Source organism: Theobroma cacao, chromosome 9 (assembly GCF_000208745.1).
Source record: "Theobroma cacao cultivar B97-61/B2 chromosome 9, Criollo_cocoa_genome_V2, whole genome shotgun sequence".
In the NCBI taxonomy this organism is placed as follows: Eukaryota; Viridiplantae; Streptophyta; class Magnoliopsida; order Malvales; family Malvaceae; genus Theobroma; species Theobroma cacao.
The window spans coordinates 5,150,971-5,171,083 of NC_030858.1; the positions used below are offsets into that span (position 1 = coordinate 5,150,971).

The following is a 20,113-nucleotide window of genomic DNA, read 5'->3' on the forward strand; positions in this document are numbered from 1 at the left end:
GGTATGGATGGGTTGGTGTAAAGGGTGGGGAATATATTGGGTTGCTCCAGGAAATGTTGTTGACTTCTTTTGGGCATGGAGTGAATGTAATATTGGTGAGTTGGATAATCGCATCTGGATTATGGCTTTTTTTTCGATATATGGAAGTGTAGGAACGGTGCTGTTTTTGAAGGGAAACAGTGGAATGCGGATCATTGTTTGGAGGTAGCAAGAATTAGAGTTGCTACTTGGGCGAATGCGAAATGGCCTAAGGAGTTCCCCTCTGTGCTGGATACATATAGACAGCCTTCATGTAAATACAGACCGAAGGCAAGGGAAAAGGGGAGGAAAGGAATTCAATGGGAAAAGCCTAGAGCAGGATACATGAAGTGTAATGTGGATGGTGCTGCTAGAGGATGTCCGGGTCAGGAGAGATCGGTGCTGTTCTAAGAGATCCAAGCGGGGAGGTTAAAATTACCTTCTCTAAACCTGTAGGTGTTGCTGATTCCAATCTTGCAGAGGTATGGGCTGTTAAGGAAGCTCTCACTATCTTCCTGGCTTCAAGGTGGAAGGACGAGTTTTGCTTGGTCATTGAAAGTGATTCACTCAATGCGGTCAAATGGATAGTTCAACCCGACACTGCTCTTTGGAGAATGAGGCAGTGGCTGATCCAGTTTGAACACATAAAAGAGAACTTAATTGGCTGGGAAATTAGGCATGTACTGAGGAAAGCTAATCAAAGGGCTGACACGCTTGCAAAAGAAGGTGTGGATTTACAATCTGAAATGATTAGTGTCTTCTAGGTTATGTTTTCCTCCATGGAGGGTGTGTATTGCTAGCTGTGAATCTGAAATTGAGTCGTAAAGGTTGGGAATGGGTCGCTTTTGTTCAAATCTGTGGCCAGAATGGTGTTTGAAGTTGCAACAGGGTTTACTGGGAATCGTATGATTGCTCTGTTTATGATTTCTTTTTGGCACCATGGAGTGTTCCTCTTCCGCTTGCATTACCTTGGGAAGGCACTTTTGTAAAGGTTTGAGTTGTAGAGGTTTTAAGAGGGTGGGCTCCCTTCCTGCTGTGTATTTGGTGCAGGGGGAGGACGTCTTGCTCTTGGCTTGCTTGTTTTTTGTCCCATGCCGTTTGATTTGTTTTGGCATGTTGGTTTTTGTCTTAAGTCTACGGAAAATGGAGGTTTCTCCCAGAAAGAGGAGCTTTCCTCCCCTGTTCTCTGGGATGTTTTTTGGAGGCAGTTGTCTCTCTTTTGGAGAATTCTTTCCCTTCTTCTCTTAATGAATCTCTCATTTGCTTTTCAAACAGAAAACAAAAAACAGAAAGTGTTGCTGTTCACTGGGGGTTTCCAGAACATTTCCTGATCATCTGGCCCTTTACTGTGTTGGGATTTGGACTGATCTGCTCACGGGATCAGATCCATGTCATAATTTTGTTGCTTGACAGGCTACCAGTGAACCTCTTCTAGTTTGAGACGCAAACTTCATTCACTCGAGTCACTGCTCTCTCTTCTTCATCTTCTCCTTGTTTGCACATGGTCAATCCCGTGCACTGGTTCACAGCTCTTTTTTTCTGCTTTTTCTGGGGGAATTCTCCTGATTGAGGCATAAATTCCGAATCTCTCTTTATCTTTACTTGTTTTGATATTGGATAAAATGGACAATTTTTACCAAACATAGCTTCATTCCTAGAATGGACATCATATGAAAGTACCATTCGCTTTGCAATTTTTAATCTTTTGTTTTGCCTTGCCTTGAGTTCCACTTCTAAAAATAGGAGAGAGTGGTCCTACTCCTGCCCCTGCCCCATTGAATTTGAATCCAATCATTTCACTTTTCACCTTGGAGAAATTCAGCTCTATCCAATGTTCCTAACTTATATGTTCTGGACCTATTATGGATATGTATCCATGGTCAAAAAATAAAACCACGGTTCAAAACTTGGGAAGAAATGATTAGCTGACAGCATAGGATATAATCATGGGAGAACTTAAAAAAGAAAGGTATATTCACGATAGAAGTAGAAAACTAATGCTAGGGATACGATAATACTTGTTGGATGTCTCCACGGCTGCTTAGTTGCCCAACATGTGAAGGGATATAAAAAAACAAAGAAAGATAGCAAATTAAAAGGGTAATTTAGATGTTGTATGGTAAATTGGAAAAAAGTGTTTTGATTCCTTTTTTTCCTAATTTTGTTTCTCATTTCTATAGGATTAGTTTTGTGGATGCAAATCTCCCTCCATGCTCCTTCTCTCTTCCTTTCTTTTTCTCATTACCCTACCAAATGAGTAAAACAGTTTCATGCTCCTTTGGTTCTCTCTCTCTCTTTTTTTTTATTGGAATGGTCAGGAATTATCCTCTATTGCCATTCTATATTATTCTTCTTCCCTCTACAAAAATAGAGTACCAACATCTGATAGATCTCTCGGCCAGAATCCACAGGGCATCATATATGAGCTTATTTGACATGGACTTGATTCATGTGAGGTTCGAAACATCAAGAATGAAAAATATAAGAAATTATCCTGGATGATAATTTCCTGAACCACGAATGTGCTGCCAAATGTCATAGTTTTTACAAGACACGTGGATTGGTCACGGAATGAATGAACTCTTTACCAGCAAATTGTAGAAGCCCCCAAGAAAAGCAGAGAAGTGGTACCACCTTGAGCAGAAAAGCACAAAAAGAGAAGAGATGGACTAAAAGAGTCATGTAGAAGAATTGTTTCAATTCCGAAACTCAAACAACCACATTATTTTGGCTAATAGTCTAATCCCACCATCACAGCACCAAAATCCCCAAACGCAAGCAAAAACATATGTGATTAAGCCAGGGTCATGTGTGTTTTCTCTTGTCTAGTTCACCAAGTTGGCCCTGCCAAAATTCTGTTTCACCCTTTAACTACTTTGTAAAAATTTTACAGCCCAGCCTGAATCTAAACCACCCAAATTGGTCAGTTAGGCCAATAATCTAATAATACAGAGGTAGGTGACAGAAGAAGAATGATAAAACTGATGAAAATTAGTAGAAAGGCAGATACAGACATCCCATTATCGCTTCACGAATATATTCACATTCATACACAAACAGGGAGGAGGAGAGACCACTCACGGGGCATTAGAAACAAACAACAACATAAAGAGCAAGAAGAAAAAAATTTTAATTTAGACAGAAGGTTTTTATATGCGAAAAAGTGCAACCTGTCTTGTGGCCGAGATTGTTTGCCTTTTCTCTCTCTCTCATTCTCCTTTTCGACACGTTTGTCAGCAGAAGCACCCGTGACCTCTCACTTTCTGTCATTGATTCTCTAATTTATCAACAGCATCGCTTTTCCACCTAAAACAAAGTACCAACAAACTTGTATATAAACCGTAATTCGACCAGGCCAGTTCCACTTGAACCTCTAAAGCAACATTCCCTTCTGCTACACTAGCTCTCATTCTTATTCATTCTTAGATATGTCAAAGTTTCAACCTTTTTTTTACATTACCATTCTTCTTCTTCTCTTGAATGCAGGCCAGACATTATGCCATACCAAAGGAATCAGACTCAGAAGCTCTACAGGAAAGCAAACAAAAATAAATATGACAAGAACCCAGGTCTCAGAGCAGCAGTTTATGCAGTGGGTCAAATTTGTTGGTAGCCTCAAACACTCCGTTTTCAGGACAGCAAAGAACAAGCTTTTCCCTTCTTACACTCTCACTGTGAACAAGAATCCAGCGGCTGGAGACTTCACCAAAATTCAGGATGCCATTGATTCTCTTCCTTTTATAAATCTTGTGAGAGTGGTCATCAAGGTCCATGCAGGGGTTTACACGTGAGTACTTTGACTCTATATAATTTGGTAGTGCTTGTATTGTTGTTTTACTCTTGTCCTTATGCTTTGCTGTATTTTTCTCATTTGGTTGAGCCAAATTGCTTTAGTTCCACTGAACTCTGGATTCTAGAGTTTGTCCACATTCACGTGTATGCTAATTTATGTTCAATGTGAGACTGTCATACTGATACAAGAATGTGATTCCCTTTTTTGTTTGTTTTTGTGCCTTTATCCTTGTTTTTAAAATGCTCTGGGAAATGGTCTTTTGACCAAGAGTCTAAGACATTTTGTAATCCAATTTGTCTTACTTTTAGTCATTTCTTAGTTGTGAAAGAAGTTTTATGAGAGGTAACTGATTTAAGGAACTAATATTTCAGGGAGAAGGTTAACATACCGCCATTGAAATCCTTTATAACCATTGAAGGAGCAGGGGCAGATAAAACAATTGTTCAATGGGGAGACACTGCTCAAACACCTGGGCCAAGAGGACAACCTTTGGGAACCTTCGGTTCTGCAACTTTTGCTGTGAATTCCCCTTATTTTATTGCCAAAAACATTACATTCAAGGTAATTAAGTCTTCCTTTCCATCCCTCACCCTCCTTTCCTCTTTTGCTATTTCTTATTGCAAAAGAAAATGTTGGTGCAGAACACTACTCCAGTTCCACCACCAGGAGCAGTTGGAAAGCAAGCTGTAGCATTTAGAATATCAGCAGATACAGCCACTTTTTTGGGCTGTAGATTCTTGGGAGCTCAGGATACTCTCTATGATCACTTGGGTAGGCATTATTATAAGGATTGTTATATTGAAGGTTCTGTGGATTTTATCTTTGGCAATGCCCTCTCCCTTTTTGAGGTTAGTTTCTTATCCTAATTGTACATTTATGTATAGCCATTCTTTTTCTTCAAATTTTATGGAAATGGCAGAATGAACTCAAATGTTAAATCGCATAGAGTATGTAGACAATTGAGTTGTTAAATAAACTTATTACATGCTAGCTGGAGCAGAACATATAGAATGGAGTAATTGCTCATGATCACATTTCCTTTCAAAGGAAAAGAAAAAGGAAAGAATATAAAGCAGTTTTCCCTTGTGTTATATACATACATACTATATATATATATATATATATATATATATATATATATATAAATTTTCATCCTCATTGACAAGAAAAATCTCTAAGATTCCCCTATAATTGATGTGAAAACCATGCTTTTCCAAAAGTATCCCAACACAGAAACTCATTATCTCATCCAAAAGAAAATTTACTTAACTTTGAAACAGGGGAATAAATTGCGAAACGGCTTTTGTCACGCAGGAAAAGCCTTTTGAATGTACTCCCCCACAAATGCTTGTCTTGTATCCAAACAAATACATACATTTCAACTATGAGCTTGAGACATCAATTTGCTGCTTTCACTACCAAATTTATGTACTGCATAACATCACTAAAACCAAAACCTAACAGTTGCATACAGTATTAACTTCATTCAGGTAAATAACTAACTATCAGTTGAAAATGTTTGGGTAATCCTATGAGTTACGTTGCCAAAGTGTAATGTGGTTTGGTTGGATGTGGTTTCAGGGATGTCACGTTCATGCAATAGCAAGGCTAACGGGGGCCCTAACAGCACAAGGCAGAGGGAGTATCCTGGAAGACACGGGGTTCTCTTTTGTCAACTGCAAGGTCACGGGCTCAGGGGCTCTCTACCTAGGCAGGGCATGGGGTCCTTTCTCCAGGGTGGTCTTTGCTTATACTTATATGGACAACATTATTATTCCTAAGGGCTGGTATAACTGGGGCGACCCTAACCGTGAAATGTAATTTTCCCTCACCCCTTTCATGCATGCATACACGCACATTATAAATGAAATTTAATTAAAAGGTATATAATCTATTAAGAGATAACAATTTATTTGCAATAAATAAACATTTTCCTACTTAATTAAATTGATCACTTTTTTTACGATTTTACTCTTAGCCTCTTTCTTTCTCTTTATTTTTCATCTTCATACTAACCACGAGAAAAGAAAAATAACTTTCCTTCCCCTGCTTCATTTTTTCTATCCTCGTTTTTTTTTCCTTTTATTCTTCTCTCTTACCAAACATAGGGTAAGAGAAAGAGGCAATTAATTTCTTCATTGCATACATAAGACTTGTCCATGTATATGTGATTATATACTTGGATATATAAATCCCACTATAGCAGTAGTGGATACATGGACGGTATGCCATCAGTGCTTTTCCCATACCTTAACAGGCTTTGGATGGTTTTAGGTGTTTGTCAGCTTACCCTTTTCCCAGCAGCAGCACCTCAAACTATATACAAAGCTTGCTTTCTTGTTTTCCTCTTGCTCATCATCACAGTCATATATTGGGAATTAGGCATATCTATGCGTACATATAAATATTGCAAAGCAAGTAAAACGACAAGTTTGGGCGGTTACTGTTTTAGGAACCTAGCCATCAAACCTGTGTGCCCTTATCCTCCTTTGAACCGTAAAATCTACGTGTAATGCACCTGAAAAAGAGCGCAGAAAGAAGCCCTAACCATCCATGATCCACCCAAATGTTAGGTATATTGCTGGCATATAAAAGATAAGGCCACGCCAGCCTAGCTCAAGTTGAGCCTGCAGGCTAAAGTTTATTAATTATATACCGCAGTATTGGAATAGCATGCGCATGCATTTTTGAGAGGATTTGGTTTTGTAATTTGTACTGATGTGGTTTGGTTTTTGTTGGTTGGCACTATGGCAGGACGGTGTTCTATGGGCAGTACAAATGCGCGGGGCCAGGATCAAACTTTGCAGGGAGGGTTTCATGGTCAAGAGAACTTACTGATGAGGAGGCCAAACCTTTTATCTCTCTTGGTTTCATTGATGGGTCTGAATGGATCAAATTATGATCATCAAATTTATTTTATATATGCATAAATTCTAAAATTCATAATGAATGATATACAGTTTTGATCTGTTGTAGGGATGATAGTCATTATAATTCGATAATTAGAAGCCATAACTAAATCTTCATTTACTCGTAATCTGTGCTCAAATTTGATTTTTTTTTCCAGGAGAAAAGTCAAATAAAACAAATTATTTAATGTTCCAATAATCCCAAACAAAATTATTGATAAAAAATTAATAGGAAAGATTTCTATCTCCTCTACATGAATAGCTTCTTTGGTTGCCTGCTTGTCTCTCATTCCTCTCCGAAAGAAGGCGCTCTAAGGAAATTGTTATTATATCGAGATAGAATAAATTACTGTCATTTATCAATCCACGGCCCATTTTCCTGATGGGCTTAGAGGATAAATAGAAAAAATGGCCAGGCCCATTCTATTTGAACGTTAAGGTCTTTCTCTTTCTGAGATGTAGTAAGGATTACCATTCATTTGGGCCAAAGGGACTGTCTGGGAGAACCCGGGTTCGTGAGCCTGTGCCCACAATGAGCTCGCTAGTTTACTTGTAGCCTGAAAAGTGATATGCTAAGGCTAGCTAGGACTAGAGACTGGGCCTGCATTAGAAGCAGCTAATGTTCCTGGTGAGCTGAGAGCCTAGCTACTGCTCTTAGCTTAGGTATCTATGTCTTTGAAAGCTAATAGACGAAGAAAAGGTTGAGTCATTAGGCCTAGGCCAGCTACCAATGCTAGGCCGAGCTCACTAGAGATCTAGGCTTTTGGCAGACATTGGAAGCCTATCGAAATTTCGGCAGTGAAAACATGCTATTGCCAGGTGACGTGAGCCATAACTCACCACGTTGATGTAGAATATCTAAAAAATTTTGGGTGAAAATTGAGTTACAGAGGCGGTGCTCGACTTACTTAAACAGCTCTCCCAACTTGAAATCCTTCTCATCAGCGCGCTTCACGAAATATTCAGCCAAAAACAGTGCACAGAACCGGTCAACAGGCCTTAATTTTTTAAATTTTAAAAGGGATGTAGTTGATTGATGTGTAGCAGATGGCGCAAGCAATTAGTGGAAAACAAAGGTTGTATCTGTCCCCTAAATTCAAGAAACATTTTAGGTATGTCAGATCAAAAGCTAAGCATTATTGGTGTGGGAAACGTGAAATTACTGGTAAATGCCAATCGTTTTTAGGAAAATATCAAACGTCCTGTAATGTGTATGATGATAAGACCCAACAAAAAGTACTGTCACTTGATCTGATTGAAATTTGAGGAAAAAGTTTGTAGTAGATGAGTTAGAATTTTCTTTCTTTGTTTGAACCTTTAAATCATTTTTTAGCTATGCTGTAAGTCAGTGGCTTGGTAGTTTAGGCTTGACTTCTAGTTACCAAGGGGTGGTTGTGGAGCATGTCCGGAACTTCTTCTCTAATTTGCACTCGATTGACTCAGTGAATAACTGCATGCAATTATTGCTAGGAATCAGGTTTATCAAGGCATTGATTGAACTACTCTTTCCTTTCCTTTCATCAACTTAGTACAATAGTGACAGTGTGATTATGAGTTTGGGAAGACAGAAAAAGTAGCCTGATTCATTTTGCTAAGAACTAGTGTAAGTTTTAACCATGATTCTAATCATGAATTCTGCAATAATGAGAAATCACTGCAGTGCTATTTCCCTTTCGAGGTTTCTTTTTGGCTGTTTTCAGTCAAATATGAAAAACTTACATTTGGTAGATAGATGGCATTGTTGGTATAAAGAGCAGTGATTGCCAAAGTAAAAAGCCTTGATAAGGTAGAAGAAAGAAAGAAACAAAGCTTGCAACAGAAGGTGGGTCATGCATGAGCGGAACCAAAGGGGCCATTGCCATGAAAAGATCCAAGCTATCACACATCAAATGCAAACAAAGAGCATGAGCAAATAGTTGAACTCTTGCACACAATTCCAAAATGAATAAAAAGGGGAAGGAGGGAATATTGTACTGGAGATGCAATCATGTAGAATACAACAGCTTTGGTTTCCAACATTTCAATTCGAAAATCACCCAACCATGGAATTTTCTTTCCACATTCACATTTATCTTTGGCTCCTAAAGTCAAGAAAATACTACACTCACATCAAATCAATCAAGCAGTGATGGCGCGGTCACTCGTTGGGGTCACCATATGTTTACGAGGTCACAGAATTTTGAAAGACTGGTGACTTGGATTAATTTATTGAAACAAATCATTATCTGATCAGCTTTGATTAGTAGAAGGAAACAAAGTCATGTTTGTTCTGTAGAAAATATTGACGACATGGGGGACTCAACTTCACAAGGCCATCTAATTCTACAATTGGAATTTCATTTCATTGACAATAAGGCCAATTCCTTCACATAACACTGACATTTGAATCAGATGGACAGGAATTTCAATCAGATCACGTAAATTCTACACACGTTCTATCTTGTTTTATCACCTATCTCTGTTCACTAGCAAACAAGAGGGGGTCATAGAGGCAGAGCTCCTCTGTTACAATTTTTCTTTCTTTGCCGTCATAATCACCACCTTCTCTGCAAATAGTTTCTCTCAGGATCTCTACCGAATTCTGAGGATCTATCAAGCTTCCCCAACACTGCATTCTTGAAATTAATAGCTTCTTGAACTTGTGAGCAAGATCTCTGCATCCTAACCCCACTTAAACTACTTCTAGATTCCATCATTTCATTGAGGGAAAGGCGCTTTTTCGGACCTGGCTCTGGCCTTTGCTTTGGAGCACTATGTGACCTCAATTTAGCCTTAAAAGACTGCGTACTGGCCATATAATTTGGAAAATTCCCGTAATGTCTAAAAAGGTTTTCAGCACAGACACTCTTCGCGGGGGTAACCGGGGCATTAGACCCACAAGAATTGATAAAACGAGGTGTACTTTGTGCTGTGGAGAACCTGCATTCATCTCCAGTTAATCCCCAATCAGTTTCTTGACAATGGCGGCTATCTGGTAGGGACAAACGGGCTGGAACTCGAGACGGAAGCGGAGAAGACAGCGTTTGATAAGGCGGGTCATCGCTGAAATCTGATACAGAAGTGTTGGTTCTGCGAGATCTTGATTTAGGCCTGCCTGTATCAACCTCCACAATTTTGGGACTTTCATCGATGTTAATTGCAGTGTCAAGAGAAGCTGACAATCTTCTGCTATGGAAAGAAACTGTATGTTCACTCCTTGTATCATCAAATCTCTCCTACAAGATGGAGTAAATGATTTCTAAAAGCCTAAATGGGAGTCGCATTAAATTGAGTAGATTTCTTGTATTAAAAGGATTTTTCTTACCATAGATTTTCGTGCTCGGATGTCAAATCTGTTAGCATCATGATTAATAAGTCCACGAGCTTTCTGGGACCTAATGGTAGCTTGTGCTCTTATCAGGGCCTGCATGCTATGGAGAGTAGCTGTGGCTTGTTTCCGCACTAAATATCCTCTAACAAGCGCCTGTATCTTCACTAACCCTTTCAAAGCTCGTAGAGCTTTTCTAGCCTGTTTTAAATCCAAAATCCAAAATCAAATCAGAAAAAAAAAAGCCTTAAATTTTACTCAAGTTCAAACAGATATACCGGGGAAGAATGCCTAAGGAAAATAATTAACACCATTTTGGCCTTTTGCGAATGCTTAAAAAATGAAGACGAAATTGTTAGAACTATACTTACCAGATAACCTCTAAAAACAGTTTGAATCTTGACAGCAGCCCACCTCTCACGTCCACCGCCGAACATGGTCCCTCTGCCATGACTTGTTAGCCTCACCACTGCCACCGCAGCCTGAGCAGCGGCTACTGCTGCATCGGCAGCCGCTGCTGTTGCGGCTGCCACAGCAATTGCGTGCTTGTTCTGCTCCTTCTCTGTTTCATTATAGTATGATCTTAGCCAGGCAGCTTCGGCTGGTGATATGTTGGGGGGTATTGTTGTAGGGTTGTGACACAAGGCAGCGCTAGCGTCTCTCCCTGAATGCCCACTGCTACACTTTTTCTGGTCTCTCCGGTCACTGGAATTTGAGTAGTCTTTGCTGTTCTTTAACCCGAACAAGCCCTTTAGCCACCTTGTAGCCCTTCCCATGTTTCTCAGTGCACTGAGTGGGGAGAAGTTAGGGAGTAAGAGGGAGTTTAGGAAAAATCAAAGAAAGAGGGAATAAAAATTAAAAAGAAAAAAAGGGGTGAAGAGGGTTTTAAAAGTGAAATCTAAAAATGCCCATTGTGATAAGAAAGCTTAGAAACTAGAAAGGGTGATACAGCTCACAATCTTAGGTGCTTTCCATGTTGCGAAAAGTGGTGATGGAAAGTTGTTGAAGAATAATATAACTAAATGGTTTTAAAAGAAACGTCTAATATGTTGAAAAAACAAAAGAAATAATAGTAAATGAACAAAAGAGATAAGGATATATTGTTTTTATTTTTCGATGGTGTGTTTCATGGTAGTAGTACTATTTGAAATTCAAAATAACTCAAAGGGAATAAAAATACTGTCATGGCCTCGTGAGAAACTGCATTACATGACAAAAACATGCCGCTGGAAGATTCAGAGGGTCCTAAAAAGAAAATACTTATTAATCCCAAGTTTAAAAAGGAGAGTTACAATTACAAAGTGGTAAAACCCCACAAAGGCAAGCGTTAAACGAAGAGGATGCAATAAAATAATCACCACACACAGATTAATATATAAACAGTAAAGACATAATCACCCACCTTACTAGAATCTGATTCTCCTTATGTATATACATAAAAGAAAAAGAAGCAATGTAAAAAGGAGGGAGGAAGGTCAAGGGGAGTGAAACGCTCGGATTTTCATTCCTCCAATGGGAAACTCGGGAAACCTTTTTGCTTTGACAAGAAAAAGAAAAAGAAAAAAAACAAAACACTCTCCCTATATTTCTCTGTCATTGCTTTCTGGAGCGACGTGTCTTCAAAAAGAAAGATACCTCAGGGTCCTCAGCTTCTGACAATCTCGTGAAGCCTTTCATTTTTAGATGCTTATGCTTCTTTTTTAACTTCACTTTTATCTAATTCTCTGCACCTGTTTTTACTCTCCTCCCCTCTATTTTCTTTAAACCCTAGCGAATAAATGATATGATCATGCAAGTAGAAAAATAAAATTGTTATGGCTAAAAGGTTACTTGAATCAATTTGTTGGTTTAATCTTCATAATAAAAACTTTTGAGTTTGAGCATTGTTAGTTTAAATTTCGTTGATGTTATTCATGATGTAAATTGAAAGTGAATTAATGGAGAAAGTACGGGAGGTTGAACTTGAAGAAGCCTATATATATACATATGTATATATATATATATATTTATGTTGTTTTTACCAAAAAAATTATTACTCTACTCTCATCTCCCATACGCAACAATGAACAATCTCATTTTTTTTACTATACCAGGCCCTTAAAACCAGGTATCAGAAAGACAACAAAGCGAGTATAGCGAAGCAAATGATATGTCACTGTAAAACTTCTCAGCATCAAAACAGTAAAGAAAGCCAATGAAAGTAGCTTTCTGTGAATATTTTGTTCTTCTTAATTCCCTCTGTTACTATAACACAGCTATGCCTTGGCTGCAAAGTTCAGCCCTTTTTTCTTTCGGGTTTCGAAAAGATCTCTCTCTCTCTCTCTCTCTCTTTCTCTCTCTCTCTATTGTTGCCACTGCCAGCATCTAAAACTGTGAATTTGCAGAATTCTTTTTCACTGTTTTATTTCATTGTTCTTCAATTATTTGTGCTCTAATTCAACTTTCTCTTGTCAATGTTATTTTATTTTATGTTTCACAAACGCTAGACCTTTAACTCTCTGCAACAAACTGTGACCCCAGCTTAAAAGGTGATATAAAACCTGTTCATGTACTTTTTTTTAACCAGTGCTCTCAGTCATTTCACAATCATGAAAAACCCAACTAAAACAAAAACTTGAAATATATAAAAAAAAAATTTTAAGGGGTTCATTCACTAGTTAGTGCTAAGACTTTGTAATTTTCCTTCTCTTCTGCTATGAGTACTTTGCTGACTATATATATCCAGACAAATGAAAACAAAATGTCCGCTACATGTCACTATTTACAAAAATGGTGCCGAAGGAACGAAATAGGGGAGTGGGGGAAGGGTACAATGGTAACTTGGTGGATGATACGAGATCTAGTTTCTTAGCTGGCCTGGTTTGATGGCAATGGCGTATCTCAGACCATTCAAAGACAAAATCCAAAATGAGGTCATGGCAATTTGTTGTATTTACGGGAATACTCGAAAGGGGTTTGACAATCAAGGGCGGGCTTGCATCATTTTTTCGTACGGATATTACGGAATAACTTTATTTTGGGCTGTCTAGGACGGCAGTGGAGAAATTGCCTTATATACTGATTTGATAAATTTTTGGTTAAAAGGACATTGAAGAAAATTCTACTGAGATTTATTCACACTTTTTCCTTTCCTTTTTTTTTTTTAATTTGATTTTACGTGCTACTGTTTATTCGTGTACTCTGAATAGAATGTTTTTTGTCAAAGGCCCAAAAAGCTACTAGTAAACATATCCCATGGTACCCAAATTATCCATGATCCATCAAAATGAATGCCTATGAAATCCCTTTGATGCATTCATTTTTGGCTATATAACAGATATATGGTACCAATAATTAAAAGTTCAAATTGTCTTTCTTCCTTAATATGAGTAATTGAGGTAATTTTGATTACAATTGGTTACAATTTATGTGATGGGAGAAAAAGTAAAACCCAATAAACCTCTATAGGTACCAAAATAAATGCTTAAGATTATAATAGATTCTAAATTACAAATTTATTAACAGGAAATTGAAGCGAAATACTGGGAGTGGAGCGAGAGCATACTCTACAAATTACAAGGATTTTGATCTCAAGTTCCAACAGTTTGTTTCTATCATCATCCAATAACTTTTGTCCTTATAGAGAAAAATGTACCCGAAAGGAGATAAAAGTGTAGTGATGATCAATGTTCCCAGGCCTGAAGGACCACTTAATTGTTGTAAATGGCACATTTCATCACAACAAAAAGGGTTTCGAACTTGAGAAGTTTGTATACGAAATTAGAGGGGATTAGATGGGCTGCAATCGGAACTACTCAAAGTAGTTTAAAAGCAGAAGTAGCCAGCTACTTCATTGAATAATTCACAGGCCATTAGTGAATGTCCGATTGAATGAGTGTTCTTGCACCACCTTGCCTGGAAAACCATCTTTTTCCTAATCTGGCAAAAGAGGCTCTCTTGTGTTTTTCCTTTTTCTCTAGGAGCTGTATATCATGCAGAGACAAAAGAAATAAAACTGATTGACAACAAGCCAAATTAAAACTGGGTGAAAGCTAGCTACTCCAAGTTGCAGAGAGGAAAATTTCCCAACGGGGCTCCTAAGCTGGCTGAATTAATATAGGGTGCCACATTTCGGTTCTTAGGAACCTAGAAATTATGGCAGTTTCCTAGATAACTATACTTGAACATTTTTGCGAAATTTGTCCCTTCCTTCATCTGGCAACCTGTGCTGCTCAGAAACCTTTGTCCTATAACCAACCGCAAGCCAAGGCTGAGAAGTTAAATGATAGATTACCCATTGATACAAAACTTCTGCAGGCACATTCCTAGTTTGGTGCAGTTTGTGCTGCAGATGTGGCTGTAGCCGCCCACAGGAATCTGGGGGACCGTTCAGTATGGCTTGTCTTAACTAGGATTGGTTCCATGGTGTGTGGTTGACTGCTAGAACGGTCTAATATCAAAGTGAGGTTAGAGTAGCTCTGGGGGTTTCTTGTCAAGGGAGGATGAGGTCTTAGGTGTCCTCTTCCAATATCTAATTTATGCCCTGTAATTATGTGCTGCTGCATCATTGAATTTTATAAGTGAATAAATTGCCTGCAATTTTCAAAAAAAAAAAAAGCAACATTTAGAACAGCCAAAACCATTATCTTTTACGACATTTCTCTTTTTTTTTTCTTTGTTATGACATAAAAGAATCCGAAAGTTCTCCAAACTTCAAATAACAATCCATAATTGGTTGACGATAGTGATGTATATTCAACCATTTTGCCCAAAGCTTCTGATAAATCCAGCTGGATAACTGATGCGGTCATTGGAGAACGAATGGTTTGGGCAGGTCCCTAAACCAACCAGGCCAGACGCCATTCTTTTCGAGAAAGAACGGGGAAATTAAATGGGCTTAGCCAGGATTAACGCTTAGCAGTTCACACTTCTCAGCAGTGTGCGGATTTAGGTTAAATGACACAACACTCTGGGCAGAGTCCAAAGTTAAGGGAATCTGGCACGCTTTGAGGTCTAGTAACTTAAGCCCAGAACCCCTAAGCCTCATAAACCCTGGAACCTCTGAGCTTGTATTTTGGGAAAAAATTGCATAATTGAACCCATAAGCCATAAAGGACACAGGGTCCATGTTCAGGCCACTGGTCCACATTCTGCTTAGTTCTCAATTAGAATAATTCACATTTGGTGAAGTTGGTATTTATTGGCTATTGCCCAAATTGGTTTCATGTTGTAAGCATTTCTTAAAAACTTACGCCAGACACCAGAAATGATGTTTAAAGCTTTGCAGGCCTAAGTGACTCAAGTCTTCATCTGAAGTTAGTTTTGCTGAGATATGTTGATAATTGCGAATCACAAGCCAGGTATTATGAACAACAAAATATCTAGTAGGACATTTTATGGCACTACCACTTGAATACTCTGGTAATGTCAGTATCATCAAAATTTGTTTTATTTTTTCATAACATGATGGTGGGGCATTTTCTTATCTGCATATGAACGATTGATATTGTTTTGAGATAAGCTTGATAGATTTTTCTTCTCAAGAAAACCCCTTTTCTTTGGACTGAAAGCTTAGTCGTAATGTTAAGTTAAATTCATAGCTTTTGTTTGTTAGGAGATGTACAAAGCCTTGATAGCTGGTAGGATGAATAGTGTTGCTTTAGATATATAGTGAAGTGCATGTGCCTATCTATTCATGTATTTATTTCAAACAAATTTCATTTTTTCATTTTCCTATTTATACTTAAATTGTATGAATAATTATAATTATTTATATATATATATATATATATATATATATTACTTAATTAGTAGTTTAAACTAAACCTCTCNTATATATATATATATATATATATATATTACTTAATTGAGTTTTAAACAAACCTCTCTAGTATCTTATAAACTTAATCTCTCACTGTAAAACAAGATTTTTTAATTTGATACAAATTATCGAAATGTCCATTTAAGAATAAAGTAATATAGTAAGTATCTTAATTTACATATGCATATGTATGCTCAAATTGCATGAATTGATAATACCGAAATATATGGTTTAACAATAGGTACATTTATAGATTCAAATCCCCTTCTTAATAAATAAAAAAAAAAGAAAAGAAAAAGAAATCCATGCGTTGATTGTATCAACTTTATCAAGTTTCGGCAACCGCATATTTAATTCGTGCACCGGTCCGCTCCGTTCGCATTGCTTTCAGGGTCGGCACTTTAAAATAACGAAATAGACTACCCTAAGTTGGTCCCTATCCCTCAATTGATTGTCGCCTGCATATCTCCCAGCAGTACCAACACATTCTATCTACATCAACCTAGCTAGAGCACATCATGATCTACATATCCCTAGCTGTATGATCTTTAATGCTATCTTTCGCAATCCAAGTTGCACCCAAATTGAATTCCTTGATAAACACAAAACATTAGGACATGTTTGCATGCTTTGCTTTGTTTTTCTAAACGTACTATATATTTTATTTTTCAAGCTATATATATTTTATGTATATATATACATATATATATTTTATGTATATATGTAGTCATCCAATATTATAAAGTGGACCCAAGTTGTCAACCTCTTAGGGGGTAAAGAATAATGGGTGAGCAAAAGAAGCCTAACATGCCTACAATGCTCTAGAAGTAATAGTGATCATACTACAAAAGAGGATCATGTGAGAAGGAGATCAGCTCCTCCCGAAGGGGACATGTCATGGCAAGTTGAGAAATAAAAGAAACAGGATAGTTGAACAAATCATGGAAACTAACCCTACTAAATGCAATGCTGGTAAGGAAGAATGTTCAAAGTGTTTTTGTGTGTTTCTGCCCGTTGTTGCTTAGAAGGAAGACAAAAGACCAACCCCCTTTTGCCCTAATATAGCCTGCAATGCTTGTTCCATAACTGGTACAAATAGTGGTTTAATTCTTTCATATATACATTGGAGACAGCCATAATGGGGTGATTTGGGCGATGATAGTGGGGGCTTTTTGAGCCCTTGAAAGATTAGATAAGGGGACAAAGGGAGAGATGTATGGATATTAATGAAGGAATGGAATGGGGTGGTTGCCAAAAAGAGTTAGCCATGTGAGAAGCATGATGCTCGAGAATGATGCTGTCGACTCTTTCTAATACTTGCTCTTCTATTTTACTAGAAAAGGAATGGCAACCATGACCCGCCCCTCTCTCTCTCTCTCTTGCTACAGTCATCTGTGGGGACTTCATAGACTTGCTTATTCTACTCCCAAGTCCCAACATGCTCTGTAAATATCTACCTAGCTTAAGCCAATTGTTGGTTGATGATCGAAAAAGATTAAATTTTGATACCATTCGAACTGAGAGGAGCTAGCTAGCTATCTAGCTATAGCTAGGTTCGTTCAACTTGGAAATGATGATTAATTAGCCGGGGGAAACGTTCCACAGCGTGAGGTTGAAAATGAAACCGACAATTATTCTTTATAATTGATGTTCTTATCTATCAGATGAACAGCTAGAGATGGGAGACTGGTATATATATATATATAAAAAGACAAAGCTATGAGAGTTTAAAGTATCAGTTTCTTTCTTGAAACACATGCATGTTGTGTCCAGTAGTCTTCTGAATGCGCTTAAAATGGAGGCCTGTACGTGCACAGGCAAAAGTTGAATTGACAGAATATATTTCTTAACATTTGCCAAAATAAGGGAACCCTGTGGGATATGATTTTGAGAAAGGGCACTGAAATTGAGAACCTTTACTTTATAGAGACGATACAGCCCTTTGATTTTGGCATGTTGAACGCTCCCTGCAGGCAATGGCAGATTTCAAAAACCAAAAAAGCTTTTGCACCAATCAAGATTCTAATCCTGATTATTCCAATGGTCGTGGCCCCTTTTTTCCCTGCTCCCTGTCTGTCAAAAAAAAAAAAAAAGATTTTGACTTTCCAGTTTCCACACAGGATGTCAATTTCTTAGCTGTTAAGGAATCAAATCAACTGTGAGTCCAATCTGTTGCTTAAACATTTCGTTCAAGTTGGTTGTTGGATGCGATTTTAGAGTTCTTGGAAGTTGGATGAATCTATATATATCCATCTTTTTGTTAAAGTCTTACAGATTTCTTAAAGCTGATTAACCTTGATTATGTTTGAAGCATATGATTCTATATATACAGGTCGCTTAGGGGCCCGTATTTCGATTAGATTGACCAAAATGTAAATCAAACAGCAATTAAGGAATATGCAATGAAACTGACAGTGTACTGAATAATAATCCGTAAACTCAATTTTAATGATACAATACAAGCCAAAGATGAATTACAAATTTAACTAGAAGACTTGACCTCACTCAACTTCAGGAGTGGAAAAGCTCCTGATAAACCTAGAATCGAGCTAGGACCACAAAAAAGAATTCTATTCATGTTAGTACATTTATTGAAGCAAAACTTGCAAATGCAGTATGCAGCTACCTTTCTGCTTGTTGATTTGGACAGCAAGATTGTGGTTTATCTTGAGGATCTTCCATTTTTTCCTCGAGATGGCAATTGCAGATATTTGGTTGGACCAGCTAAGCCTGATGTTTCAGCTTACTACATTATAGAAGGAACAGTATGCGCTATGCGCTTCTGCCATATCTCCCAAAAGCTATATAGGGACACAACAAAAAACAATGGCATTTCCAGTACTTCAATGGCAGGATTCGACTTTGAACATGCATTTACTATTTCTTCAAAGACATTGGTGAAAGAAAAGTACTATAATTTTATAAGATTGTGGAAAAGAAAGTGTTCTTTTTTTTGGGGGGGTTTAATCTTAAAAATCCGGAATATATATCCATTTTGAGCTTTCCCCCAACTAAAATTTCACCATTGAAAATGTCATCACTATTTAGTAATTTTTTTAATATTTATATCTTTCATTTATAAAAATAAAAAGATCTAAAAACAGGATGCAGTTTGCAAATTTTAAAGACTTTGGGTGGGAATGTCCATCACAATAAATACAATTCAATTATATGATATGCTTAAAGAATAAGTTTGACTTCCTTATAAAATATGTATTCCCACCATCAAAACATGAAAAAGACAACAAAATGGAGGGAGTACTATAAAATATATATATCAATAATGAAGCCATTCTTCTCATGAATTAATTAAACATTTAGTTTTTTGGTGGATAAATCCGTAGATTATTTTGCCTAGTGATGTGAGCTTCACATTGAATATATTTGAGTAGTAAGTAAAAAACACAAAATTTGAATAGAGAAACCAAAACCAAATAGCAAAAAATATGAATCAAATGGAGCATAAATGTGTCAAAGTTGTTAATTTCTCCGTCCACTAAGATAAGGAGAGTAGAGCAAATAAAAATACTCCAGTTACATATGCAGGCAAATTAGAGGTGAATATATAAATAAGATGAACAGTTAAGTGGCTGACGATACCCTCCTTCTCCACCACAAATACCAGTGTACGTAGAGGGGAAAAGGGTTATCCTTTCTATAGAACTTGCATGTGCCCATTAAGAATTTGAGTTGATGGATTTGATGGGATGGACCCCCGGAAAGCAGCAGCGTCCTGCCCTTTGTTTGGGGATATGCAAAATCTGTTATATGAAATATTAATTATGAGCTTCTTTTTACATGTAGAAGGGGAGGTGAATTTCCTGCTCCTCCTTGTCATGGCAAAAGGAGAAGAAATAAAGGTCCACACGCATGAAGAAAACAACAAGCACGCAGTGACTGATGTGAAATGCAGATACCCCCCTCGTGCACTCTCTGCATCAAGTAAAAAAACAGCTTTACTCTGCCCACTTTAACAACAAGACAAGACTCTCTTTTGTTTTCCTTTCCACAGCTGCCATGGGCAGTGCTGTTCTCTTCTTTGGACTGGCCTTCTTGTATCCATTTCATAGGGACCGAAACTAATTGAATTACCTGATGACGAATTAATCAATATATATGTATTTCCCTTTTCAAAGAAGAAAATTCAATAAAGTGGATTGCAACTTGACCTTTGCAAGCTATTTATGACGTGCATTTACTAATCACATGAATTTGATTTGATGATATAATTGCATGGGGATCTTTGGAATATGGATAAACAGGTGTTTACATATACAGCATTTTTT

The 20,113-nt window shown here is 37.5% G+C and overlaps 2 protein-coding genes across 3 annotated transcripts; one reads left to right on the forward strand and one right to left on the reverse strand.

Moving 5' to 3' along the window:
* LOC18588499 (probable pectinesterase 53) lies at positions 3,269-6,848 on the forward strand. 2 transcript variants are annotated; one of them, XM_018126621.1, is made up of 5 exons: positions 3,269-3,805; positions 4,183-4,372; positions 4,453-4,659; positions 5,393-5,598; positions 6,566-6,848. In XM_018126621.1, the coding sequence occupies exons 1-5, from the start codon at positions 3,447-3,449 to the stop codon at positions 6,711-6,713; spliced, it is 1,110 nt and encodes a 369-aa protein (XP_017982110.1). In that variant the 5' UTR covers positions 3,269-3,446; the 3' UTR covers positions 6,714-6,848. The 2 variants fall into 2 exon arrangements, with proteins under 2 accessions (XP_017982110.1, XP_017982109.1); XM_018126620.1 differs by having other exon boundaries at positions 3,285-3,805; positions 5,393-5,628; positions 6,566-6,841.
* On the reverse strand, positions 9,038-11,059 carry LOC18588500 (protein IQ-DOMAIN 14). The gene is made up of 3 exons (XM_018126534.1): positions 10,399-11,059; positions 10,025-10,228; positions 9,038-9,935 (listed from the first exon to the last, which is right to left on the reverse strand). Exons 1-3 carry the CDS (start codon positions 10,801-10,803, stop codon positions 9,255-9,257), a joined length of 1,290 nt encoding a protein of 429 aa, XP_017982023.1. The 5' UTR covers positions 10,804-11,059; the 3' UTR covers positions 9,038-9,254.